At 53.4% G+C, this 27,929-nt stretch overlaps 1 protein-coding gene across 1 annotated transcript in view; it reads right to left on the bottom strand.

The window, feature by feature from the left end:
- LOC141965212 (hydrocephalus-inducing protein homolog) overlaps nt 1-27,929 on the bottom strand; it is a 101,845-nt gene that overhangs the window by 14,727 nt on the left and 59,189 nt on the right. Inside the window, 11 exon segments of the mRNA XM_074916462.1 lie at nt 268-398; nt 907-1,084; nt 2,768-2,905; nt 3,763-3,972; nt 4,666-4,782; nt 6,667-6,859; nt 17,228-17,541; nt 18,387-18,530; nt 20,269-20,412; nt 22,278-22,533; nt 24,669-24,907. Coding sequence (XP_074772563.1) covers nt 268-398; nt 907-1,084; nt 2,768-2,905; nt 3,763-3,972; nt 4,666-4,782; nt 6,667-6,859; nt 17,228-17,541; nt 18,387-18,530; nt 20,269-20,412; nt 22,278-22,533; nt 24,669-24,907 — 2,064 coding nt within the window.

Genomic DNA, 27,929 nt, shown 5'->3' with positions numbered 1-27,929 from the left:
GGCTTGGGTTGTGAGCAGCAAATCCCCCAGTGATGACCTACATCCCATCACGAAGTGCCATAAATTTCATCACTTGAGCAGGGTCTTCAGGATCTCTCCCTGGGGCAGCCCCGGGGGCACTGCTGAGCTGTGCAGGATCATGGGCAGGTGTGGGCAGGGAGGTCCCAAGTGCCAGCAGGGCCCCGGGAAGCCTGCTGCGGGCTGCCAGGGACCCAGTGACACCGGGGGAGGGTGGCACGCGTCAAACGGGGCAGCAGCCATTCTCACCACGGCGTCCAAGGGATCTGGGGGTGGCTCCGCAGCCACAGCCCCCCCCAGAACTGCTGCTTCCTCTCTCTGGCCATCTTCCTCCATCTTTTCTATCACCTCCTTGAGGACCTTCTCATATTTTTCATTTCCTGAAGGAAGAAAACATCCACAAATAGAAGCGGGGCACAGAGCCATTCCCCTCAAAGCTGGGAAGCCCCACTCCCCTGACTCTGGCCTCTCCCAGAAACACCCTCCCCAAGCAATGTATGGAAAGTAGATGCTTCTCCTCTATCAACCCTGATGTTCATTCCCACCCATTTTCCTCCCCACATGGGAGCATCTCATCCCCTGCAATGTGCTGCAAATCCAACCCTGCCAAAATCCCTGCCAGCCTGTGCTCAGCTTTCCAGAGCATTTCTGTCTAGCCATCACCTTCCCAGGACTCCGACCTGCTGGCAAGCTCTGCAGGATGGTTCCTGGGGCAAAGCCCACACGGGCTCATCTGCCAGAGCTTCAGGAAGCAACCGGGGTGTTGAGTTTTGGTCTGACAGCCCTGAAACCTCCAGGCTTGGTGGAGGCAGTTTGAGCTGCCCTACGGGCATCTGACATAGGGGAGAAACAGGGGCCCCTCCTGGGGAGCAGACAGGCCGTGCTCACCTTTGATGTTCCTGGGCAGGTCCAAGTAGATCCTGGGAAAGCTCCCCTCTCCCTTCAGGGAGATTTCTTCGGGCTCCAGGTGACCCACTTGGATCTGGAAAGTCCTGCGGAAGGCTCCAGGCACTCCTGGCAGGTAGTAGACTTTCAGGACTTGCTCCTTGCCAGGTCCAACGTAACCCTGCAGGGTGTGGGAGAAGAGGGAGGGAATGCACCAGAGAGGGTTTGGCGGAGGGACGGCTCAGACGACAGACATGCCGAGAAGAGAAGGCAGGTTCTCGTACATAACAAAGTATCAGACAGCATCGCCTTCTCGCTTTCATAGAATCACAGAAGCTGAGGTCTCCTACACCAGGTCCTTCGGAGGGCCCGTAGGGATGCATTCCCCCAGGACAGACCCACAGACCACCCCCTGCTCAGCATGAGCACAGCTCTGCCCCTAATGGTGTTTACCCTCTGCTAGCAAGAGCCAGACTGAAGAAATAAAAGCTCTTTTAGCAGCCACTATACAAAATAAGGGAAGTGCCCACACTCTCAGCATGGCCAGCAGCTCCTGCCACAGCACACCAGCGTTTCCCAGGCTGGTGTTGAAGGGCCTGACCCCTTATAATGATCCCAACCAAACATCTCCTGCCTGTGCGGTTACACCGGGGTGCGTGAGCCTATTCGGACTCATGGTGACCTGCAAACATGCATCTCCGGAAAGGCAGGAGCAGAGACTAGGATGACATCTAGGGAAGGTGTTGCCAGGCAGGGCACCTCCTCTCTGGGCTTCCAGAAAGGCTGCCCCAGCCCCAGGCTAGGCTCACGCCAGCCAGGCTGAGAGCAAATGCAAGCGGACAGCAACACAGCCCTGGGTGACGGAACACAGCCGCAGCTTCCCTCGGCTCGCCCTCTGCAGACTGGGCTGGACCCTCGGCTCCCCGCTCCCCTTCACGCTGCAGGGAGAAGGTGCTGAGTGGGACAGATCCTGCCACTTGGTGCCCTGAGCCCCTGGTGCAGCGCAGAACACAGCTGCAGCGAAAGCCAGCCCTGCCAAGCTGCCAGCGCCGGCGGGGCTGTTAAAGCGACCGACTGCGCGGGGCCAAGCAGAGCTGGGTCTTGGGAAGCTGGCAGGAAGAGGGCGTCAGTGTGTCACCCCTTGTAGGAGACAGGCATGAGGAAATGTGAACGCCGTTTGGCTTCCTCTTCCCACTGCAAAAAGGGACTAGACAGGAATGCTGCTCCAGCCCAAAGACAGCCACGCAGGACTGAGAAGTTCGGACGGTGGGATGCTGCAAACTCCTCTTCTCGCTGTTCCAGCCCTGCTCCTGCCTGGCCCCCTCACTGCCCCACAGAGCTCCTGCAGAGCAGCAAAGCTGGGGGAGTGGGGGACCGGCACAGGGGCTGCTACAATTCTGCCAAAGCAGCTTCATACCCAAGTGAGAGAGGATTTAAGTCCCGCTCAGTGCTGGCAGGGGCCTGGCAGGGTGTGCTACAGGCAGGGACAAGGGCTAAGCCCTGTCCGATCACACAGCCTGGGCACGGTGACCCCCAGGAGAGCCGGCACAGCGCGGCCCCGGTGCCCGCACAGCCGGAGCGCTCAGCAGTTGGGGTCCCCAGAGCCACCAAAGCGCTGGTGCCTCCGGCCAGTGGCTGCTGTGTGACGGCAGGGTCACCCGCTGGCAAAGGCTGTGAAGGGGGGCCGTTAGGACCGTGCTTGCTGGACCACCCCTGCCCCCCAGCAGCAGCTGCTTACAGCCCTGTCTCTCCTGTCTGCTTTTGTGGGTTGCTTTCTTTTTTTTAATTTTGCGTTTTTCCCCCACAACCCCCTCCTGGGCAGCCTGACCCACAGCCAGGGTCCAGGCGCCACCTCTGTACTCACCGTGCTGGGCAGGACCAGGGGCACGCCGGGCAGGGGGCTCTCTGCGGTCCCCACGCCGGGACTTAGCACCACGTAGTTGAAGCCCATCTTCCCTCTGTTCTGCAGGGTGACCTCTGCTTCGGTGACTTTGTTAAACAGCTGGAGAGAGGACAGAGGAGTGGCAAGATGAAGGCACAGGCCTGATACTGGGAACCTCCTTCTGCATTCACTGGGGTGTGAGCAAATGAACTCAACGCAGGAGAAAAGCAGAGGCAGAGGAGATACGGGTACTTGAGTCTCCCTGGTTAACCTGGGTAAGTCACCGCCACAGGGCACCCCTTAGCCCTACACAGGAACAGACACTGATGGTGGCACGCAGAGGGGCAATGCCAACCACAGAGATCAGTCATAAGGAAAGCAAAGAGGAGACAAGCTCTCTGCACCTCATGGGGTGTCATCTCACACCCAGCTGGGACAAAGGAGGTGCCATCAAGACACTGCAGAAGAAAAAGCACCTGCAGTGACAGCAAAATGGGAGACAGGGCCAACAGCTGGAAATACCTGTGGGGTTTTTGACCGAAAAGAAGTGGGGATTATTCTAGGACATTCTCTCCAGCTACAGTGACTGGGAAGCCCAAGTTAACTTCCTCCCTGGTTTATTTTGCTGATTAATCAAGAACATTAAAAGAGAGCACCTCCTGGGACCTCAGGCTTTAGGAGCGGATCAGCAGATGGACGTCTTGGGGCACGTCCCTCTGGAGATCACCACTGGGACCCTGCCTGCCCCAGGAGGCGGCGTTAGTTACCTTGAGGAGGAGGAATTACCAGATGGAGGGGGGCGGACATGGTTATTAAAAACCAGCTTGGATGCAGAACATATCACTCCAAGGTTGTACCTCCAAGCCATAGAGCCAACAAAGTAGTTGGGAAGGGGAGAGAGCCCCAGCCCTAGGTGGCAGCAACACGCCGGTGATGGTTTCACGGCAAGGACCTCTGCCAAGAGAAGCGTGCGGTACCTGCAGCCCGCAGTCGATCTCCGTGACGTCTAGGAGGTAGTTGATGAGCGAAGCCTCCCCGCTCAGCGTGATCTCATAGGTCGGGCCTCCTTCCACCCTGCACAGCGCCGTGACGTGGGCGACGATATTTGTGTGGCCAAAGAAGGTGAACATGACCCGCTGGCTCTTGCCTGGCTGCAGCACACCGCAAAGCGGCAGGACATCGAAAACCTGGAGGTAGGCGAGGAGAGATCAAGATGTCAAGCATGGAAATTGATGCAGAAGAGCAGCCACGGCTTGGAGCAAAGTACAGACGTGGCTGGAGGGGGCTCTTCCTCAAACACAGGCAAAATCATCCTAATCTCATCCTGTACCCATTCCACTTACCAGTGGAGGGGCCACGGGGAAAACCTTCTCCCATGCTCCCTCATTAATTAATACACTACATATTAAAAGTAATTTGGGATGTCGCCTGGCAGCAAGAAATTCTCTCCACTGCAGAACTTGCCTTTAAAAGCACCTTTTACTGCCCTAAGCAAAACACCGTATTCAGAGGTGAAAGCTCTCAGAGCTGGGGGGAGGACTCCAGCCCAGCTCATCTGACTCCTGATGCTTTCCACTCTCTCCAATTCGCATGCTGCGTGCTCTCAAGATGCTACAGCAAAAGCTACCGCAGAAATTTCCTGTTGACCACTTGATTAGCAACAAAATGAAGAATGCCCTCCATAGCTGCTGCACAGGTCAGCCCTACGACACGTCCTGCGTGGCCTCTCCAGTGACCGGCTGCTTCAGCAGCGCTGTGCGATGGGCTTGGAGGGACGCGAGGCCACTCTGCGAGCAGCATCGAGGGCCACCAGTGGGGAGGGGGGGCTACAGAACTGCTTGCCACACCGGAAACGTGGCACAAGATGGATTCCCACTTACCTCCTCCATTCCCAAGCTGACGGGCTCTGCCTCCACAGACTGCATCAGTCTGTTGATCCCCACCAGGCCCTGTGTCTCCACAGCCCCTTCCAGCTCCTCAGCAGGGGATGGCAGCACCTGCAAAACAAGCACCATGGGCTGCAGCGAGCACCTGGCTGGTCTGGGCGAGAGCACTCTGCTGCAGGCTCCGCCACCTCACCCAGCGAGGAGCAGCTGAGATGGGACCTGGGTGCAAATCAAGTACGGGTATGTCCGTGCCATCCGTTGAGTGGGTCCAAGCCCACCCACAGGTGAGACACGGGCTCCGCCTGCGCTTCCTACGCGCAAGCGTGCATGGGGAAGCTGAGTGCACCCAGCCCTCAGTCCTGGCAGAGACCTCAAGGGCCTTTTGCACCCTTGTGCCAGACCAGCTTCGCTCACTCCTGCCCAGGGAACGTGCCCAGAACCCCATGCCTCGACAGGTTAGGTTCTTCAGGACAAAAGCAGGAGCACAGCTGCAAGCGAGAAGTATCAAACCAGGAAAATAAGGGCTTGGCACAAGTATCCCATTTCAGAGAGTGCTTAGGTTTCATCTCGCGCACCCATCAGTGCTGGAGAGCTGAGGATCTCCACCAAGTCACTCTCTTGAATGACACCTTCCTGAAGAAGGCGGCAGAGATATTCTTCTGTCTCCCAGCAGCTGAGAGCTGGTGTTTGACCTCAGCGGTGCCATCTTTCAAAAGGAACCTCATCCCCTATTTAATAAGCGAGGGCTTTGTGAGTGCTTTTGAAGTGTGGCAATACCTGCTTCTTCAGTAACGTGAAGAAGGGCTTTGTGCTGGGGCCTTGGCATCAGCAGAATCTGCAAGAATTTTTATGGGACATCTTTACACCTAATCAGAGGCTACATCTCCCTGGTAGATGAAGCTCAGAATCAGAAGATTCAATGCTCTTTCTCTCATCTCCACATTTTCAAGCCTAGCAAAGCTTTGCCAAGTGCCTATTCCCAAAGATTCTAACCCGCACCTTTCCTAGGCCTATGGTCTCCCACCTCCCCAGGGAGGTTATGTGGGTATTGCCTTGACACAGTCACACAAGCAGAAGGGGAAGCTGCAATCCAGGCGTATCCTTTGAAGCCTTTTGGATCCTACTTAGCCACACCTACTGGATTTTCCCTGGTTTGTTTCTGCATACATGGCAACAAAGCAGGAAATAAAGAAGATTCCACGCTTCTATCCAAAAACATTCAGCCACGCTATTCTTTACGTCTACGGGGTATCATTTCTCCTGATCCAGAAAAAATGTGCCCTTATAATGTTAAAATGACCGAAGTTTGGATGTGAGCAGGTGCAACCCCTCTCCTTGACCTTAATGTCAACGCCAGTGCTTTCAGAACTTCCATGCTTTCTTGCATCCTCTTTTATTGCCCCAGGAGCAGCCTCTGTCCCACACGATGCAGAACAAGGCGCCAGTTCCCACTAGCACGGACATCAAGCTCCAAAGCACCGAGGTTCACCAGGAAGGTCAGCAGACCAAAGGCCATTTTTCATGCCAGGAGGAAGAGACAATGACCTTGAAAAGTCTCATTTTATCAAAGATGGCTCTGTGGCCATCCCTGCGATACTGCAGGTCTCGGGTGAAGGCAGAGACATAAAAACATGCGGCTCCAGCTGGGGGTGAGAAGGTGGTACCTGGAGATCACAGTACTTGGCACAGCTTGATATAGGAAACTGGAAGCCTTCACATCATGATGCAGATAAAAGGCTCATTTTACAGTGTAAAAACAAGCTAAAAAACCCCAAACTCAGCATAGGTCTGTAGGATCTCAGTGGGCTTCTCCAAGCAAAACTACCCGATTTCTCCCTCCCCAGAAGTCCCATGTCCAGCCGCTGGCCCTGCTGCCCAGCCCACCCTCAGGGCACATGACAGCAGGGCAGCAAAAAGGGGGACTGGCACAAGTACGGCTTTTCAGTGGCAAGATGGGGGAGGCAACGCAAGCGGTAGGTGTACAAGAAAATCTACCTTTGCTTCCAGGGAGTCATCTGCACCTGCTGGCTCTTGGGCAGGATCCCCTGCGGCTCCCAGGGCTTCAGCTGGCTCCTCCACACCTCCATCCCTGCAGCTGCTCCCTGCAGACACCGAGCGCTCCAACCAGGCTCCCTCCTCCTTTGGTGGTTGGGGTTTGGTGAAATATTTCGGTACCGGAGGGCTGAACCTGGAAAATAACATGACTTTGATTGTGGACCTGCAGTGGGAGGGAGGGAAGCCTGCACGAGCAGCTCCTCGGCAGGATGCGGCCCCCGGCTGGGCACTGCGGGTGTGAATTCAGTAACGGGTCTGAGCCAGCAGCTCCCAAACCAGGATGGAGCAGGTCAGCATACGGGGCTGCCTAGGGATGATGCTGCTGTAGCGGCGGCACAGGCAGCTGGCAACCGGTTGCAAGGAGAAATGGAAGAGGACACGGGTGAAAACCTTGTAGGGAGGTAAAAATCACAGCAGGAAAGGAAGAGACACACAGACTGTGCAAAAAGGTGAGCCTGAGACACAAAGGGGCAGATCCGGAGAGCAACAAGCCAGTGCAGAGCCACCAGTGCCCTCCTGAAAGCACCCACAGCTGCAGACTGGGCCTCCCCCACCCAGAGGGCCAAGGCGAGAACTTCTGCAGCTCCACCAGGTGCTAACCCGGAATATTTCCCCTGACACCACCCGCAGCTGCAGGTCAGCACAAGCAAGCAGAAACGCCTGAGGCTTTCTCCAAGCACGTAAGGCAGGAGCAGGGATAGAGCCCGGAGCCTGCTGCGCCCTAACCCCGACAGAGCCCAGCGCCGTGCGGGGCACCCACGGAGCCCGGCACGGGACACCCCACACACGCGGGGCAGCGTGGAAAGACCCGCTGAGCAACTCCGGCAGAGACACGGCTGAACAGCCCGTTGATCCCTGAGGAGCGCCGAAGCAGCAGCGATCGGTGCTCCGGGGAAGGGAGCTTTGGGCATTTGTAATCAATACACGGCACACGCCGGTGACAAGGCTCAGCTCCCTGCTGTGCCACCAGCATGCCCTGGTTGCGACACAACGGCTCCAGCCGCACCTCGCGCTCAAAGGGCAGCAGCTCTGCTGAAACAAGGCTGTAACCGATGTGGCATGACCACCTCCCCAGCAGCTTCTACACACAAACCATTTGAGGACCAATTTGGCAAATGGTTCAGCAAAGCAGTTCCACAGCTCATCTTACTGACAGAACTGAGTTGATAGTCTGACCAACACGTGTCAGTAAAAAGTGTATGGTTTAACATTTTCAAACACTCCCAGTGACTCAGACTACATTCCCCGTTTCAAATCGCAGCAGGTGCTCACGGTAACTCTGTTCATCCTTCCAGTGCCCCATGGAGGGACACGCTGGAACTGTGCCTGCCTGTCACCACGCCTATCTGCAAGAGTTCCCAGGGGCAAACGAGCCCCGTCTTTCACAGCACTGTGGGTGCTTCATTCCCAGCCGGGAACTCAGGGCCTTTAACGACGTGCTCCCAAATGAGTATTTGTCTCTGGCTTTGCAGCTTATCGTTAAAGGCTGGTTTCCATTTCTGGGTTAGAGGCTCTGCTCCTCACAACCCCCGAGAGATCCCACCTGACTTGTCCTTCCTGCAGCCACATGCAAGAACAAGGCTCTGCCCAGGCGAGCTGCCCCAAGCAGGGACCGATGAGCAGCAGCGCCGTCACCCCCCCCCAGCTCCCCTCTGCCTGCTACTGGGACCCCATGGGGGACCCCAAAGGCCACCTCGGCACCGTCCACGTGGAAGAGCAAAGCAGGGCTGGAGAGGACGAAGGCGCGCGCTTGCCCCTGCAGAGCATCGCCCATCTTCAGTCCCGCCAGTGCAACCTTCGCTCCTCTCAGCCGAGGCGCCTTAACAAGTATTGGGGTGCCCTGAGGGGTGACCCACCTGCTCAACACCTCCAGCAGCCACTAACTTGGGCATCTGCCTCAGGATGAAATCAATCCAGCTCATCTGCAACAACGGTGCCTCCGGGCAGCCTGCAGCCGAACGCTGCCTGTCCCTGGTGACAGGGAGATGCCCCCGGCGCAGGGGCAGACACATCCAGGGCCAGGAGCACTCGAAGCCCTCCAGCTACACACCAGTCCATGCACCAGTTCAGCGCATGGCTCTGGCCATTGTCATGGTGGTTGTCCCAAAACTGCTAGCTGTGACCCCTCCTAGCCAGGCAATGAAAGCGCGGCTCTCAGAGCTGCTTGTGATAAATACTGCAGGTTAAGAACAGCTCCTGAGGAGAGGTAAACCCCCGAGGTGCAAAATCCATGATCACTTATGAAATTACCCTCAGTTGTATAGAATGGCTTGAGGCCACCCCATGGGATCGTGGTGCCTAGACAACAGTATTTTTCACTCTAAAGCAGAAGCCTCTGGGACCTGGTGCGGGGAGATGATGTGATTAGTGAGTCCTGCTGTGGAGAAGCACAAAGCACGGCGAGGGACTTTTTCCAGTGAATGAACAATAAGAAATGTAACATGAAAAGAAAGGGAGGGAGGAACCCAAGGTGTCAATAGAAAGCTGACCCCTGGGACAAGAAATCTTCCTGGTGCTGAAGGGGGTTGTCTTCGAAACAAGAGAAGAAAGGGGAAGATGCTCAGCATCAGCCCAAGCTTTAGGCAGCTCTTCCCCTCCAGCACCTCCTGGCCAAGGCTGTGAATGCAGGGAGGAAGGCCAGGAGCAGAGAGCAGCTCCTCCACCTGCAGAGAGGACCCATCCCAAAACAGAGGGGCCGAAGGGCTGTGGACGTGCCTCCATCAGCACTGTGGAGCTGAGAGACGGAGCCTCCTGACACAAGCAGGTCAGCCTGGAGCTGGAGGGGCTGAAAGCAAGGGGTTAAGCCCTCCAGGTCCATCTCACCCAACCTGGCCACCCCTCAGTTGAGACAAAATGCATCCAGGAGTTAACAGTGGGGATTTAATGGCAGCACAGGCAGATTGACACCAGGGGGAGAGGAGTCCTTCCTGCTAAGGCCAGGACAGCCTTGTGTCATCCACTGTCCCCAGCCTCAGAGATGTTGAAAGAAAATATCTCAGACTGTCTCTTGGTTTCTGAGCCTGCTAGGGCCACAGCTTCCCACACCCGCCCCCCAGAATAGAGGAGCTAGAAATCACACTGCTTCTGCAAACTACACGTCAAGATTCACACAGGATGACGTGACCCGGCCGCCTGAGGCTGTGCAAGAGCCAGCAACATGAGGACCATCCCCCCAACCCTGCAGCGCTGCAAGAGGAGTGCCCCAGCTCCCACAGCCCGGCCAGCACTGGGGACAGGAGCCAGAAGCCACCGCCCCTTTGCATGAAATGCAAGAGTTTTAACAGTGCTGAGACTGCTTCCCTAGTGCATGGCACCCACGTGTGGAGCATCCTTGCCCAGGCCCCCAAGGACCACCCGCTGGTGCCCCCACTAGCCACGGCACTGGGTTAAAACGAGCCTCCCAACAAAGCACGAGCTCTTCTCAGCTCATCACAGGGAAAAGCACCCGAGACCACACGCCCATGAGGCACCCGAACAGCCTACAGGCCCCTACAGTGCACTTTTATTTCTCCTTCTGGCCATCAGATGCATATTAAAAAGGCACTTTGGAGCCAGCTACAGACAGCTCAAGGGTGTTTGCAGCTGAAAACAAAATAATGTAATACAGGCGCAAACCAAAAGCCTTCCCAGTGCACCATGTGGGAACACTGGGCCTGAGCTGGGCCAGCTGGCCAGCAGCTGAGGAAGGCAGTGGCGAGGGTTTGCCCTCATCAAGAGTGACTTCTGAACAGCATTTCATCCAAATGGCCCTGAAGCCTATTTCTTTGCTGGGATAAATTCCCCTGCTGAGCTAAGGTTTGTGTATTTACTGAACCACCCACTGAAATCCAGACCAGGCAGCGGAGAGACAGAGAAGAGAAGCAACGCTGCTGCGGTGAGACCCGACACCTCCAACTCCTGCCTTGCACTCGCTGCAAGGGATTAAGCTGGATTTGGCATTCATCTAAATCCAGCGAGCAGTCCCACTGTGACCAAGTATTAATTAACTCAAAGTTCATACGCAATTTCAACAGCCACTTACCTATCCAAGTCAAAAACGTGTCAGTTTTGAGAGATGAGGGAGAATTTTGATTTCTTGTTTGAAAGCAGAAATTGTGTGGGAATGGATGCAGCAGAATTGAAGTGTCTCACGTTCCCGGGGCAGCAACCAAAGCTCACCAGCACCTTGAATCAGGAGCCACAGGATTTGATTTTTGGATGCACAAAATTCCTTGGCTCCTGCTGAAGCCCACAGACCTTGGCCATCCCATCACTTTAGATGAGAAGAGTCAGAGGAGGGCCTGAGGCCCCTCAAGCTCCATGTGACAGGGCTCATGCCTCTCCCAGAGTATTTCCATGAGATGTGGCTGGTCCAGTTTTGCAGGGGAGAGGCACTAAAGCTCCTCAGGCACTTTGGTTCAACCGAAGCTGGACCAGGGCCAGCCACCACTGGCACTGCAGGCACAGCAGCTCTTTGTGGAGATCACCCTGAGGCAGCAGTACTTCCCTCTCTTGACAGGTCACAGCCCTGGAAGAGTCTCCACTGACTTTACTGGAATTATTTTGACTTGCACTGCTTTTACAGATGGTAAAACATGACCCAGTAAGTCCTCTCCTTCCTCATGCTTTGCACGTCAGCCAGGCAATTTATAAGCATCAGGTGAGCTCCTGACTCTCTATCAGATAGAAAAATGCTTCTCAATCAGACTCTGGCCAGAGGTCCCTCTGAACAAATCAGCAGCTCTAACAATAAATATAACTGTAGTCTTTGTTCAAAATGAAACAAGCCCTGACAGCTGTATTTTGCAGATGCTATTTAAAGTAATCGGCACCCATTACAATTGTACCAGCTGCTTCAAAAATCAGCTCTACCAACAGACGACTGCATTGAGTCCCGTGACTGACAGCAAAGGAAGAGGGATGTGCTCCAGCCGTCTTTGTGGCAGGGATCTGGACACTCACCGTTTCAGGACGCCTTCATGGGGACAAGCGCTAGAGCTCGGAAACACAGAGGGTGTGGCTGCAAGGGTTAAGAATACTAGGAAGCAGGGGGGAGCAGAAGTGGTTGAGCATAACCAGCTCCTGGGTGATTAGAAAGGCAAGCAGGAGGCTCCCAGCCCTGGGAAGAGAGAGATCCTCAATGTCCTCTCCTTAGGGAAAGGCTGCAGGAGGCCGAAGCTGGATCTCAACAAGTTTGTGAAAAGGGTGAACAGGACAGTCTGAGGTGGTAGGGGCCAGGCTGGGCGGGCTTGGCAGGCCAGTTTCACCCTAAAGGAAGCCAAAAAGCAGCTCAAGCCTGACCTGGGGCATCCTGGAGGTTGAGGACCAGCAGGTACCTGGGCTCTGCCCAGGCACCCATGTGCTCTGGGTGCCTCGCTGCACCCAACGGCAGTACAAAAAGACCTCGCAACCCCCAGCCAAGCACCCTCCAGAGCACAGGGGCTCGCAGCTGCACCATAGGAAAAGCCAACCACGGCCCCTCTGCCCACCAGCTTGCATCACTGTCTCTCCATGGTGCCAAGAACAGAGCGAGGAAAAGGAGGGAGATACAATGACGGCCCATGTCCTGAAGTCCTCACCTAGAAGGAAATGTCCCCGCTCATCTTGACAGCATCTGCTGAACCCCAGGAGGTGCCTCCACTGGCCCGCACTGGTGCAGGCTGCCCAGCACGCCCGGGGTGGGCAGCGATGCCACAGCACACCCTCCCAACGGGGCTCTGCAGCGGGTCACCGCGGGGAAAGACAGGAGAAGGTAAAGCAGCAACGATAACTAAGGCAGAAGGAGAAACAAACCAAAACAAGCTCCAGTTTCATGTACTTCCTAGGATCACATCCCCAGATCACTCAGATGCTGAAGCTCCACTCCACTGAGTACGCCAGCACCGCCACCCATCCCCTGTCCAGAAGGAGCAGGGCTTGTGGCACCAGCAGAAATCACAGATCTAAGGCTGTGCGTGGCTTTCGCCTTGTGGAAAAGGTGAGTTAACGCCACTGCTGAGTTACTAAAGGTCACTCCCACAGCACAACATCATTACCCCCTGCTTTACCAAGAGCAAGGCAGAAATACTCCCAGGAAGCGTGCTCACAGGCCAATGGCCCCACTGAGCTCCTGGGGCCAGGGCAAGGGACGAGCAGACAGGATTGGCCTGGTCCAGGTGACACTGGGACAGCTGGGGACGGCTGTGGGGTGATGGAGGCAAGCGGGTGAGGGAGAGGTGACAGGTCCCACCGAAGAGGAAGCAAGCAAAGCAAGCTCACAGTTGGAAGGGTTTCACACAGACAGAAAGATGACTCTCCTGAGGGCAGAGCAGCTGAAAAGGCGGCATTAATTGAGTCAGGCACTCTCAAAAATGCATGACATGTCACAGCTGGCCCAGAAGGACCCTTGGGGTGCCCAACCCCCCGGGACTCCTGCCTCCTGCTACAAGAAGCGGATGGTGGGAAATAAACCAATCCTTCCGGCACCAGCCTACACCATTAACGCTGGGGTGGGCATCTCTTTGCGCTGCCCCACTCTTTGCAGAGCCCCATTAAATCTCCCTGGGACCTGAAGTCCTCCCCAGGCTGCTGTGCTGTAGAGAGCTGAAGGTTTGCCCTCTCTTTGCCCCTGGCTGCCTCCCTGTCCAAGTCAGGAGACACAGACCGATGGTGATACACCCCCGACATCCCAAAGTCCTCACCTGGGCTGTGTGAACACGGGGTCCATTCTGCCTTAACCCAATTGCTACTTGTTCTCTGAGCTGGCAAAGCAACCCACCTGCTTCTGCGGGCAGCGTGGCAACCTGTCAGAGTTCAAGGATCACCTGGACAATGCTCTTAGTCATATGATTTCGTTTTATGTGGTCCTGCAAGGATCAGGGAGTTGAACTTGGTGATTCTTATGGGTCCCTTCCAACTTGAGATATTCTATGAATCAACGCTCCTGCGCTGCTACAAGGGCAGTAGCAACAGCGAGTCTTCACACCGTGGCTGTTTTCAGGGATGAGGAGATGGATCAGGCGGATAAGAGATGATTTTTTTATAACAGGCTCATTTAACAGAGCCTGTCACAGCATGGAGTGGCTCCGAGAGCACATGGAGCTGGTGGCTGTGGCCAAAGAAAACCTTGGCAAAGAAAGCACTGTGGACCAAAACATTGGCTTTAAGCAGGAAAAGTAGCACCCATGGGGCTTCCAAAGCCCAAAACATACTGCCCCGAGGAGCTGATGGCACCGGGGGGATGAGGAGGGGGTATGCTCTACTGCCACCCATCTGAGACTCCCCAGACCAGGGGCACGGTGGATGGGTGCATTCCGGATGGACAGGCTGCTGCTGCTGCTGCTCCCTCTCCCCTCCGCTGGCTGACAGGGGACTGCTGTCAGATTTGTACCTTGCACTGTTGTTCACTGCCTGCATTTTCCATTTCTTCCTTGTTACAAAAACAACAAAGCAGAAACCCCATCAAATGTAACAGAGAGTTGGGGGTTTCTGGTCGGTAACAAGGCTGAGATGGAAGGAGAGAGAGCGAGGAATGAGAAGTTACTAATGCTGTAGGAAAACCCACTTGGGAGGAGAAAGGCTCCTGGTTGGTTCAAAACACATTGGCCGAGAAAATCCTGGATGGAAAAGAAAGAGTGATTTTCTACATGTTTAGCTCAACAAACCCTTTCCCCAAAGAATCTACTGGCAATTCATTACACTGGATTTGTAGCTAAGAAGTTCCCACTCCCCAGACACGCCAGATCAATACACAGAGGGGGTTGGACAGGTGCCACAGAGGGGCAGAGCTCCCTGCTGATCCATCCTGGCACACAGACTGCTTGGTGTGTGTCAGCTCTGTCCCAGGGAGGAAACGTGTCTTGCATGAAGGGGACAAAGAGGTGATGCAGGAACAGCAATGCTCAAAGTAAATGACAAGGCACAGGTCCTTAATAGAGGATGAAAACTCTAGAGAACAGCGAAGTTTGGCGATGAGGCTTTGGCAGCCTTTGTCACAGGTCTCAAAGAAAATCCTTCTATATCCTTTGAGATTTAATGTCTTCCCTTTGATGGGAAACCCAAACAAAGCTGAGGAGCTGGATACTGCCCTTAGAAAGGGGGACAAATCAGTCTTTCAGAAAGAAACCTTTAAGGTAAGAAGTATGATGAAATGTCTGAATTTGACTCCAGACCTACAGTCTCCTGCTGGGTGACTCTGGTGACCCATTCCAATGCCACAGAAAACATCGTGGTGCAAAGGCTTAACTCAGCTTTGAGCTATCAAAGGCCCAAGGGGTGAGGAGAACGTATTCTCAGTCTGTCTCTAACCATGTAGAGGTCTAGAAGAAGAGTCACCATGAGAGATTGATGGCTCAGCAGTGCCAGAGAAGGGCCATGGGTTGGCGTGAGTTGGGCACATCCAACCACACAGCAATGGTTGGACTGTGTTGCTTGTATGATTGCTCTGCTCAAAGTAGCAGCAGTGATCAAAGGGTAAGTAGGAAAAATAGGTTGAACAATTCGAAGCAAAAAAGATCTAAGCACACAGTCTTGTCCAGGCAGAGGAACATTGTTCTCTCCTGGCCAAAATAAACGTGTGTGTCTGATTGATGGTGGGAGTCTCTGATGATCGGCTCCAGCAAGGTCAGATGGATGGATGGTTAAACTCTATTGATCTCACCTTCATGAGACCTGGTGTTTGATTCCCTTGCTGTCAGACTGGGTGAGTTTGATCTGATAATTTAGAATACTAACAGTTCTTAATTTGGACCAGAAATAATATCTGACATGCTGCCCTTCTGCCAGGCTCTTAATGAGCAACTTGAGGTGTCAATAGCTTGGAGACCATCTTCATTTCCTGCTCTACCACGGAGAATCACATGGTGTCTGCTGAGGGACCCACAGAAAGTACATTTCTGCTTAATTAACATACAGAGCAGAAAAGGGAGCTGCCACAACATCCCTAGTGCTAACGAGCCAGTGAAGGGGCTATGCCAAGCCCTTCGGAGCAGAGGCTGCTCTCCTGCCAGATGCTCAGGACCCTCAACTGCTACCGACTCAGCAGAGTTGGGTGACCCAGCATCCCCTGGAAGAACAAGCACCTGCAGGCTCGGGTCCAAAGCCAGTTTAGGTGGAGACGGGGCAATTAAAAGCTGAAAGCTGATTCAGCGTTCACATTTCCAAAACCTTAAATTGGTTCTAAAGAAAGAAAGGAGTAAAGATAGACAGGCAACTGGCCAGCAAGTGGCCCCAGAAGAATTAATTCCACACAGGCTTTGCTGTAATGTGCTTGCTTCTCTCTTATTATAAAATATATGCATTGGTCTATCATCAAAATTAGATTTTCATTCTAGCTTGCAATTAAACCCTAATCTAATTTAGCAGGAGATGACAGGGGCCTCCAGGCTGGGCTTACAGCTCTGCTCCTCCTTCCCTGCCCACCTCCCTCCACCTGCTTCTGTGGGCTTTCCTCTGTATTTTAGGTCTGTTCTGGCAGGTGCTGTGCATCAAGAAGGGCCACACTAAAGACTGGTTGTTACTCGGTAAGATCCGGCTGTGAACAGGCTACCCCCGTGCCCAGGTCTTCTCCCCCAAGCTCTCCTCATCGCCACAGCTAATCTCCAGTTCCCAGTAGGTTGTCTCCTCTGAGCCAGATCCCAATTCTCTAAACAAACCTGATTATTGATGATCTCTATTATTTGTAATGGCAGCACTTCAACACACAATGGTTAACTTTGCTGGGTTTCCTAGGGCGCTATGGAAAAAACATTTGCTACTGTAATTAAAACTGCCCAGACTAGACTTTTGACTAAGCAGAGAGGCCACAGCGGGAGGAACTGCTAGAGATGTGTTTATAAATGTGCTCCAGCACGACTGCGAGATTGCTCTTGGGCTTGTAAACCACAGCCCAGCGCTGGCTGGCCCTGTTTCCCAGGACGTTCAGACAAGTGCTCCCACCAACGCCTACAGCTGCACCCACAGCTGCAGCAGAACCTGCCCTTTCCCTGTAAGACACTAAATGGCTGTTTGGGGAATGTGATGTGCAGTTCAACAGATGAAAACTCACTGCACCAGTGTGGTGTTCGCCTCAGGCCACAAAGGTCTGAGAAAGCAGCTTTCCAACCCCAGCCTTCCTTCCCAGGGGAACCAGTATGGGGGCTACAGTAAAGCAGCAGCAAGAGACTGTGCAGGTTCTTAGTGTAAAATGACAACACATAGGGTTGGCAGGGAAGAAAAATCATATATCTGCTTGTCCCAGTGCCTAGGTATGGGTTTGTAGCTCCAGAAATAAAGCAGGACTCTAGGTTATGGACAATGCAGGAAGTGTTGGTAGCATCTCACAGCCCCAGCTTGGCTGGAGAACGTTGTTTCCTTCCCAGCGTCAAACTGGTGATCACTTATTCCCTGAGCACCTAAGCCCGACCACGGCTGGGAGGTGTTACTCCCCCAGGGAAAGTTGAAAGCAATTTGTCAGATCACAGGCAAACAGCCTTGGTCTTTGCAAAGCACAAACAGGACATGAGGAAGGAGAAGAGCTTCAAGGAGAGAGCAAAGGGGCACATACCTCATCTGGCTCACGCGGCTGTCCATCAGGAAGGACCAGTGGTACTGGACAAGAAGCGGGCTGCAGTTGGTCAGCTCGATGTAACGCACATCTTTGGTGTCGTTCAAGATGCAGCCGAAGTCCAGGGCCGTGGGCTGGATATGGAGATTTGGGAAGTAGACTTCTCCCCGAATGGTGACCTGCTCCTCATGAGGATGCTCCAGAAACTGTATCTTTAGAACCTTCTCCACTACCCGGCTACACAAATCCTCTTTATAAGCAGGATTAAATCTGATGGAGAGAAGAAGTTCCTCCCCTATCTCCAGCTTCATGGGCTGCAAGGAAATGAAGAGTATTAATCACCAGTGTGATGAAGTCCCAAGGTCTGGCAGCACGAAACGTGGAAATGTTCAACGTCTGACCCCAGCATAGGCTTCTCAGTTCATCCTGTGTTTTCTTCACAGTGTGTGCCTGACTGCAAGCCTCACCACGCTCTGTCTGAGACTATCTCAGGCTCATCTCACTGTGCTCTGCATCAATACACGAGGAAAATAAATATTCTACTGCTGAATTCGGGACCCCCAGGAGCGATGTGCTAAATACACAACTAAATCAGCATTTGGCACACCAGGGCCTTTTGTCCCAGCTCTAGAGGAACTGCTTTGCCCTCCCAGCACAAGCAGCATGGCACTGCAGCCTCGCCCTTGCAGGGGCTAGTCACTGGCACAGCACAGAAGCAGTGGCCGTGCCTACAACGTTTAGCAGAGCCCATGTCCAACCCCTTCCTCCAACAACAGGGCAGGGGCCAGGCAGCGGCTGGAGGAGCCTCCTCAGCCTTCCTGGAGGCAGGGCTGCCCCTGAGGAAAGCCAGCTGCTCTGGAGGGTATCTGAGAATGGCTGCTGGAGAGCTCAGTGACTTCCAAGAGACACCGTTATACACGGCTTGCCCAGGCCTAGCTGCCTGCTCCCCTCTCCTCACGTCTTAGAGCCAGGATGTATTTCCCCAGTTCAGATGATATTTCGTTTCCTTCAGCAGCTTGCTTCAAATCTGACTTAGTTCAGGCCAGTCTACTGCTGAGTCTAAAGAATAAACTTCTCTGCTAGAGGACCTCCCAACAGAAACGTACCACCACACCCCCCCTCTTCAAACCCCACAGCGGGAGGGCCCACGGCTGCTCACCTGAGCGTCTGCAGAGAGGGGCTGCCGCTCCGCGTCACAGATTAAGAAGGGCTGCTCTAAGGCCAGGACGACGCTGAGTGGCAGGGCCGAGGCGTTTCTTAAAGACAGAGACTGGTGCTGCAGAGTTAGGACATCACCAGGTTGCTACAGAAACAGGACACAAGGGGAAAAAACAACGTGAAGTAGCCACGGAAGTCCTTCCCTTTCTGATGCATTTCAAGTTTTCCAACCCCAGAAGTGCATACACCTCTATTTACTATTTTTGTTAGTTTCTATCCTTCTAGGTGGTTTTTCTCTAAGTATATCAGATCCTTTCATGTTTAGAAACCACAGCATCCCCCAGGGACAGGGAAACACTCTGGCACACAGAGGATGGAATAGGACCCTGAGAGGAGGCAGCTGCATAAACAAGACCAATAGCAGAAAGTGAACCCAGAGCACTTGTCTCCATTTTCTATCCTCTCAAGAAGAATGGCACAAGATGATTTTCACTCACATAGTCATTTCTTACAACCTTGTCAGCTCTAGTAGCCTCATAAGAGCAGTGATGCTGGTCAGAGGAGAAAAGCGAGCAGGATTTGGCCCATAGCAGAGAGCCTGCAGCAGCCTAAGGTTGGCTTTGAGCATCTACAGGCACATACAGCCAGGAGAAACCTCAACAGTCGGGCTGCAACGGGTGTCCTGCTGCCCCTGCTCCAGTGACAAGCTGTCTAGCCTCAAAGCTCGGCTCTGCCTAAGCTATTTCTTCCTGTTTACGCATTGCTCTGGGCTTCCTGCATGGTTTATATAAACTAGACAGTGTTTGGGCAACTTGTTCTGGATGTATTGATATCAAACAGCTGCAGTGTCATAACACTCAATAAATCCGAGCACATGGCATCAAGCAGACCACAGGCAGACATCAGGGATAGCTGAAAAGCTTCTAATTAAACCTGAACTGCCTCCTCACAGGATTTTGTGCTTCTCTGGAAGCCTGGGAACCAGAGGAGAGGCCTGAAAACACAGAAACTAAATAATGAAGTATCTTCTCTTTTTCAGACACCTCAAGGGAGAAGGAAAGGTGATGCAGGAGTCAGGATCCAGAGGCTAAGGGGCACCTGCTTTGCGCTGGCGTTATCATCACTGCAGCTGAAGGATGTCTGCGGGTCCTTTGAAGAAGGTGAAGCTTGGGGAATTGCAAAGGGCTACCATCCATGCCAAGAGCAGAGAAGGCAAACAGACAAAATGACAGGTTTTTCTCATCAGCCTGAAGAGCTGACAGGAATCTCAGTTCTTCTCAGCTTCCCTACAGGATCGGTGTTCAGACATCACCGTGCCTTGGAGGATCCCCAGAAGCCTCCCTTCACCCCGAGTACAGGAACTGGTGTCTCTCTAGAAGTAGCCATGATCCCCCTCGGCAGAGCAGCTGTTCTCTCTGTTTTACTCGGGTGAAGTTAAAAACCAGTCCCATCTCTGAAAACACCCTCGCTTACTTTACGAAGCCCCTCAGGAAGCACCCTTCCTGAGGAGGGGGTTTAGTATCGCTCAGCTGCAGCACTCTGCTCGCCCACCTCAGCCCCAGCACACGAGGTGGCTGTGCAAAGCCCACGCTGTTCTCGTGGGTCCCACACATCTCGCCCTGTGCCCTTGGCTCAGCAGCTCAACTCTGTCTCCACATCAAAAAGGCAGAATACAGCTGGTGGGACTGCTCCCGATCCCAGAGGGGCGAAATATTGATCTCAGTGTTAATGGCAAAATCTTGGTCCCGCTCAGCTCAATAGTCAAAGCCCCAGAGACTTGGAGAAGCCATTTAACTTCCTCCTTCGAACACAAGCACACCCCCCACCAGGCTTTCAGTCACCAGCCATGCTCTTCAGTGCCAGGATGAAATCCAGAGACTTACCTTCTCCACCCGGAAAGTGATTTCCCTGGAGGACATTTTCAGGATGGGAGCGATGAACTCGCAGGTGACATCCACTTCCATTATCGGAGCCTTCTCTGCCTTGCTCCCCACGACGGCGTGGCACAGCAGCCGCTCCTTCACCACCTGCACGGAGGAGTCACCCGTCACCCAGCGGGGCCCAGCAGGGCGTCCCCAAAACGCACTGTATTTGCTGCCCACCCAACCACAGACCCTATTACCGCCATCAAGTTACAGCCACTGGGCTCCTCAACAGCCCCCTTTTCTTTTTATGCTGCATCCCATTTATTCTGCTCTCAAACGTCCGTAATGCCACACCCCACTATCCACAAAAAGCCCTCGTGAGTCATGTGCTGCCTACAATTGTAACAGTCCCTGCCCCAAATTATTACTGTTTTGATTTGTCCCACTGCCAGGCATAATACTTACAGAAAGCTGTAGGGACTTATTAAAAAAAAAATTTTTTTAAATGAAACTATATTAAGGGAAACAGGTGACAGAAGGGCCAATGCTAGCAAACCCTCCCTTGGAAGCTTAGAGGACAGGATCCATGGGAAAAACCCAAATAGGCAGACTGCCTTCAGGTAAAGAGGGGGCCACTCATTCCTAGCAGGTACTGTGCCCTCCTAGAGCTGGTTTTAAAAGAAACCTCCCCAGGAAAGAGAGGTCTTGCAGTTTACATGAAAACCCTCTGCTTAAGCTGGATGCTCTTAAGACTTTTTCCTGATTTCTCATGGTTTCAGTTCCCCAAAATCCTCCCTTCATTTCTCACTCTTCCCTCTGCTACAACACCACAACTCCTCCTCAGAGCCTACAGACTCAAAACCATCTGTGCTGCATGTGCGATGCAGGGAGTTGGGCTTCTGACCGACATCAAGAGTATTAAGTTCTCAAGACCCGAGGAAGGTGGAAAGCCCACTCCCAGGGTCTTGGCTTTGACTGCAGGAGCCAGGTAGCCACAGCTCAGCTCACAGATCCTCTTTCAGCTTTCCCAGCAGGACAGCCTCTCCAGCACCCTGATCACTTTATTTCCTTTCTTTTCCCTGCTTCAACAAAACCTTTGGGCTCCGAACTGCACAGGGACAGTCCCATCGCAGTCAACTAGGTGAGTAATCAAGTATTCCTCAAGCTACCTACCAAGGCAGCCCTTTAAAACACCTTTCAAAACACAAGTATCAGCAGGAGCTTGATGCAGATTTATTCCACATTTGCCTAAACATCTGTGCCCAGCAGTCTTGGAGAGAGGGAATGCACACCAGGGTTAGCTGGAAGTTTCTCCGCAGAGTAGGATTTCCCCTGGAAATAAGAGTCCAGGGAGGAGAACACCCCGTGACCCTGCTGAAATCTCCCCCTGAGCTGCCATCCAAGGGTGCTGCGAGACCTGGCTGCCCTTGGGACCCTGGGACTGGCTGAGAGACTGAGGTGAGCCGTTATGGAAATACTGACAAAGTCAAGCTGTCAATTGTAACGATCCCTGCAAACAGTTTCCCACGTGGATGAACATCACCCGATCGCTACAGCTGACACACTGTGTTCATTTTTCTGCTCCAGGACTCAGTGCTAGACGAGCCCTCTGCCCATGCTTGTCTACGGAGGAAAAATGATGCTACTCCCAGACACTCCCTCCCTTCACAGGTGTTTTGTTTTACTCACTGCTTCCCCCAAATACATTACTTTGCACTTTGTTATTTACTTTCTGCCTGTGCTCCTAGTCTAAGCGTAACTTATTTTCTCTGCCCTTCCTTTCTGCCTCAGCACATGACACCTTGTAACCTGCCATTTGCCCCTGAAGTAGCAATATCTCCTTCAGTCCGTGTTTTGGTATCAGCAGGTTGGGTTTACAGTAGCCATGGAAACATGAAAAAGCCTTAGGAACTGACAGTGGCCAGCAAGGAAAGCTGGTGCTGCCATGGTAGCTTGTGCTGTTAGAACAGTTTCTTGAAAGCACTTGCTCCTGATGGGGAAGGCTCAGCCCTCGGCGGGGACCTCACCTGAGGAGTGCTGGAGAAGCATTCCAGCACCATCTCCGTAGTCTTGCCCGGCATCAGCTCCACCCTCAGTGGCTGAACCTTAAACCCAGGGCAGGCAGGTCTGGGGCTCTGGGAGGAACCTTGGCCCTCGGTGGTGCTGACAGCAGGGACACGATGACGCCGGCGAAACGAGCCAGAACCTGCTGTTGACCAGTAGAGCCAACGGGTGCGCCGTCCTTTGTTTGTTACCTTGAAGCAGTAACAGCAGGGATTCAGGCTGGAAGGGAAAAGAGATGGAAAAAGTCATGGGAGCTGCTATCTCCCAGCGGTCACCCGGCTTCAGCACCCTGATGGCGTTACCCGACTGCACACTCAGCAATAAAAGCACCTCCAAAAAGGCTGACCTAGCTCAAAGCTTCAGCAAAAGCCAGACCTTGGTTGCCCCTAAGTTTATCAGCATCCAGCAGCTGCTCTGTTTGCGTACAGCAAGGAAGAGCTGCATGAAGATCATCATCTCAGCTGCTGCAGACAGAGCATCACCAGCCTAGAGACCCTCCGGTGACCTGGGCACCCCCTGCCTCGCTGGCGGGGCCCCTGCCCTGGCACCCCCAGCCCCTTAGGGAGCATCCAACCTCATCACCCCCAACACATCGTCCTTTGCCTGAACAGTGCAGCTGCTGTTGTGGTTTAGGAAGATAAATGCACTGTGAGAACACAGGATCAACAGAAGTTTCCCCAAATCAAACATGGCAGCAAGACCAGGTCTGGCTGCTGAGGGGATGGAGCAACGATGAGAGATGAATAACTAGAGCTAGATATAAACCAAAATGAATACTCAAGGGAAATTGATTTCTTCATGTAAGGAAACACTAACTGCAGGCTCATCTGGAGTAATTATTTTACCCTCTATAAATCTGAGCATGACCAGGACGTGAATTGTTCCTGGAACAGTTACTGGTTTTTTGAAAAGGACAGAATACACGGCTTACAAAATGCATGCCTGCCCCAGGCAGCTAAATGCACAGACCTGAGCCAAGAATAGAACAAACCAGCCGCTGAAACAGACTGTTAAAACATGATGCGTACAAGCTTAGTGTGAAATGGTTTCTGTGGTGGACAGCACAGACGAAAGCTTGGAGAAGCTCTGGGTGGATGCAGAATTTGTGGCTCTGGGAAAGCCCAACTCATCTGAGATGTTACCTGGGTCCCGTCTCAGCTCACCTGGGGCAGCTCTGCAGCCGACAGCAAAGGCAACAACTCCAGAGTCTGCAGAGCAAGACGTGAAGGGGGGCAGAGGACCGTGACACAAATCACACTGACATCACCCACTCCGTTGGGTAGCCAGTCTGTGGCTGCACAGAGCACAGGACACGCTGGACAAGCACCAACCCCCTGCAATGTCCCTGCATATGTGGGTGGCTTGTGCATGCATATTTAACCCCCCAAAATCTATCCTAAAGAGTAGGATCAACCTGCTTTTTCTACCCCCAAATTTAGGGATTGGACCGCTGTGGACACTCTGCAGCCAGGGAAAGGAACAGGCACCTCAAAAAGACTATTCTTCTCATCCTAAGAGGTGTCCAACACAAAGCAGGCAGCACTTTGAAAAGGCTTATTTTTCTCCCATTTACAGGAACAGGCCTGGTCAGATAGACGCGTTAGGACCAGTGAACCCCCTCCTTTGAGCCAAGCTCTTTAATTAACACCTTCCATTTATCCTGCCCAAACTCAGTGGACTTCTCCTCCTCTCCCTTCCAGAGCTGGTCCAGTGCCACCCTCGCCTGCCCGCGCCTCAGGCTCCGCTGCGGCGGTGACGCCGAGGAAAGCCGGTGGGAGAGACGAGGGAAGAGCGACTACGTCTGATGAAGAGCAGCCCGGCAGGGGAGACGGGGAAGGCGAGCAAATGAGGGATGACACGGGGCAAAGAAGTTCTGCTGCTCCTCAGGACCGCTGGGCAGAGGGCATACAAAACAGCACCATTAATTTAGTCAAGGACCTGCTAACAAGCTACCACAAAGGTGTTCCGCTGTTGCGAGATGATACTCCACAGGGAAGGGAAAAACAATCAACATGATTGCAAAGGGAAATGTGTTTATACTTGTAATGTAGCATCTTCCACCCAGAGGCTTCCAGGACCTGCTGTTTTCCTCCAAATCTCTTTTTGTTCAAGTGAGGAAATAGATGTATTATAACTAAAGACAAGTCAGTGACAATTTAACAACTGGTTTCCATTTTGGTGGCTTTTGAGGGTATCTAACAACTTTCAAATGGCCACAGAAGGTTTCTAAAGGAAGCCCTGGGGCTTCAGGAAAACAGAGCCAGGACCTTGAGCGCTGAAGAACAACCAGCCTGAAGGACTACAGCAAAACTGCCCCTTGCTGAGCCCACGGCAGAAGCTGAGAGATACCCTACCTGAAGTGGGGTCCCAAGTTGAGCTCCGGCGCAAAGAGTTTGTCAGTGACAATCGTGGTGCCAGTGCCAACAGCCCGGACGGGGATCACGTAGGTGTGGCTGTTCTCGATGAACAGGTTCACCTCGTCCTTGAATTTCTCCGTGTCATCCAAGCTTGCTACGACAGCTACTGACACCTCTGTCTCAGGAGGAATCACTCCTTCACTGGGTTCAATCCTCCAGCACGAGCATTCACGAGCCTGTAAGACAAGCCGAACACTAACTTAGCATGGAAACCACGGACCCTGGGCTCTTGTGGGGTGCAGGAAAAGGAAGGACTGAAGATACGAGGATAAAAACCAGAGAGGCTCCATTTCCTTAAATCCAAGCTGGAAACAACAACTATGCAGGAGCTTCTACAACCTGTATTTTACCTTCCTTTAACAGACTCACTTCATTAACCCAGTGTTGCCCAACCCAAGGGATGCTCATCCTCAGGAGGAGGTTATTCCTCCTCCAGTCTCTCTTTCGGAGCGCACGCCAAGGGAAGCTACTTCACCTCTCCTGGTTTCCTGACAATGGTGGCTGGGCTGGCATAAAGGCTCAAGGCCAGAGGAAGCCAGGACTGCTCAAATCCCACTGCAGCAGCCACACGGCTGGGGAATACTGCTGAGAGCCTGAAGAGTAACTCTGCAAAACCGGCTGATCAAACCCCTGACACCAACGTCTTCTTTCCCAAGAGTTACTCAGTGCTTCTCAACAGCCCCCGAAGAACTGAAGCACTCGGTTCCCACTGATCACCAGCTGCAGTGAGGTGCCCCAGTGCCTTCTGCTTTGGAAAATTCAGCTATAAATGTTCATAGCAGGGCACTAAAGCAATAAGCAGAAAGCAAACTGGAAGGCACGTGCCCTGTAGGCATGGCCCGAGCTTCCAAGCACTCTCTTCCCTCTGGTTTCTCATGGACTTCCCTCCACAGCTGCGGCAGTGAAGGTGCTGGACCCCAGCCCCTCTAAAACCACGTTCCCAGGGAGCAAGCCTGCAGAGAGGAAACACACACCGTGCTCCTCGGCCAGCGGGAAATGCACAGGGAGGCAGATGTACAGCTTCCAAGTGTCCATCACGGTGGTGGTGGTGCCTGCACCCCACACTTCAGTGCCGTGTTTGGGGTGACAGGCACTACTCACCCAAAACCCTGCAGTATTGTAAGAGAAGAGGTTTCCCCCCGCCTTTTTTATTTTTTAATGGAAAGCAACAGTGTGCTTGGAGGCCTGACACGATCCAAGCAAATGCTCGATCCAGATGAGGTTAGCTCGAGTTCCCATCCATCAGGCTGGCAGCACTCAGCTCTAACAGGACACCAGCCAGCCCAAGGGAGAAGACTGTCAGAAAACCAAGCAGCACTTTGAAGTCCTGGGAAGCATTTTAAATAACCCCCCAAAGCGACCTCTGCTAGCAAGGGTAAGACTTTCTGCGGCCAGGGAAGCAAAAACTTGCTGACAGGCAGCGTCCCAGCAGCGTGTGTAGGATGCCCCAGCTAGGATAGCTCCTTAGGCTGGCTGTGCCCTGCATGGAGAGCAGGTCGGGTCTGCACGCCTGCGTCCCAGGTGGAGCATGCCAAAGGCATCAACATTATTCCAAGTGCTGGCAAAATCAATCAACTCTGCTCCATTTAATTTGTCCTCTAGAGCTGCAAAAGGAAGTCTTTAAAAAAGCAAGATGAGAATGGGATGAAGGAAGGTTGCTGGCACAGGGTAAACTCTGGGGCCTCACACAGGATCCCACCACCCCTCCTCTGCTGCCCCTGCATCCCGTGCGCAGCCCATCACTAGCCTCAGAGGATCCACTGCGCTGCCACCAGCCGAGGGCTACCCAGCCAAGGCGTTCACACCAAGCCGGTGGCTGTTAGCTTTTCTTTGCCCTCTGATTCATGGTAGCTCACTGGAAAAGGAGACCTGATAGCTCCACCCCAGAGGTGAACCTGCATGTCTGCTATCTGGCAAAGCTCATTTATCAAAGCTTGGCAACAAGCCAGGCAGTAAACTGTACCCAAGAAACTATGACTGAGGAATAATGACAGGCTGTCTCGATGGAGCCAGACTTTGAATTTCCCAGGGTGAGCCAGGGCCAACAGCCCACTCCAGAGGAGCAGGAATGGCATCGGGTCCTCATTCTTTCCGTTAGCATTTGGTGTGGGTCCAAGGGGCAGCACGGGGCAGCACAGTGCACCACTGAACAGGAGACCTGCCGGGACCAAAAGGCTCTGCCGGGCCAGACTCACTCAGGCTTCCAGGTCAGCTTCTGCCTGCGTGGATCCAGGCTGCGTCCCAGAGACAAGGAATCTCTTGGAGCCACGCTAAAAATTCCCCCCACTTTGAAGACCACGATCTAACTTCTGATAACGTCCCTGCTACTCGCTTATCCTTGAATGCTCCAGAACACAACCCAGCAGCCCTGTGCACTGGACAGACAAAAACAGTGGCTATTTCTGTCCCTGCAGGAGCTTGCACAGAGTCCCTGAGTGCTGGGCAAGGGTGGGGATCAATCACTTACTCAAGAAGCTCAATGCTGAGATCATTAGCTTCTCCCAGGACAGATTTCCACTGCGAATAAGAGCTGCCAGAATTTGGATATAAGACACCACTGTGCATCTAAGAGATGGATGGATGGATGGATGGATGGATGGATGGATGGATGGATGGATGGAATGGCGTTGATGGCTGGGATGGGATGGATGCCCTAAGGGACGACTGAGGAGCCACCACACTCAGTTCTCTTGAAGCTGCATAAAGCTAGTTAATTAAGTGATCTGGTCATTCTGGCCTTGCACAAGTGAAAGAGGAAGCAGAACTCAGTACTAAAATGCAGCTGTACTTTACCAAGCCACAGCCCTAGCAAGGGAGCATTTACACCTTTGTCAGCCGACCCATCGCTCCTCACGGAGGCTGCACATGAAGGGGGAATAAAACCCCGTCCCACATCAGTTGTGCACAGAGCCTCCTCCCGGGTGTTTCAGCAGTCCTGAGGTGGGGGACCCTGCGTTCTTCATTTCAAAGCTACTCTTTATCCGCACAAACTGCCAGTGGCAGAAGAGAGCCCCAGACGGCCCCGAGCCCCAGCAGGAGGTGGAGGTCAGGGCACGAGGCTGGCTGGATGCTCCCACCAACCACCAGCCGCCTCCTGGCACCTCAGCACCAGCATCTCCTCGGCGAAAGCACGGATGGGGACCACTTTGGTTTAGCCTCTGCCCCAGAGCACCATCAAGGGGATGTTTTATGAAATCA

Source organism: Athene noctua, chromosome 12 (assembly GCF_965140245.1).
Source record: "Athene noctua chromosome 12, bAthNoc1.hap1.1, whole genome shotgun sequence".
NCBI lineage: Eukaryota > Metazoa > Chordata > Aves > Strigiformes > Strigidae > Athene > Athene noctua.
The sequence above is the reverse complement of the archived record's forward strand: the minus strand, read 5'-3'. Positions and strand labels throughout refer to the sequence as shown.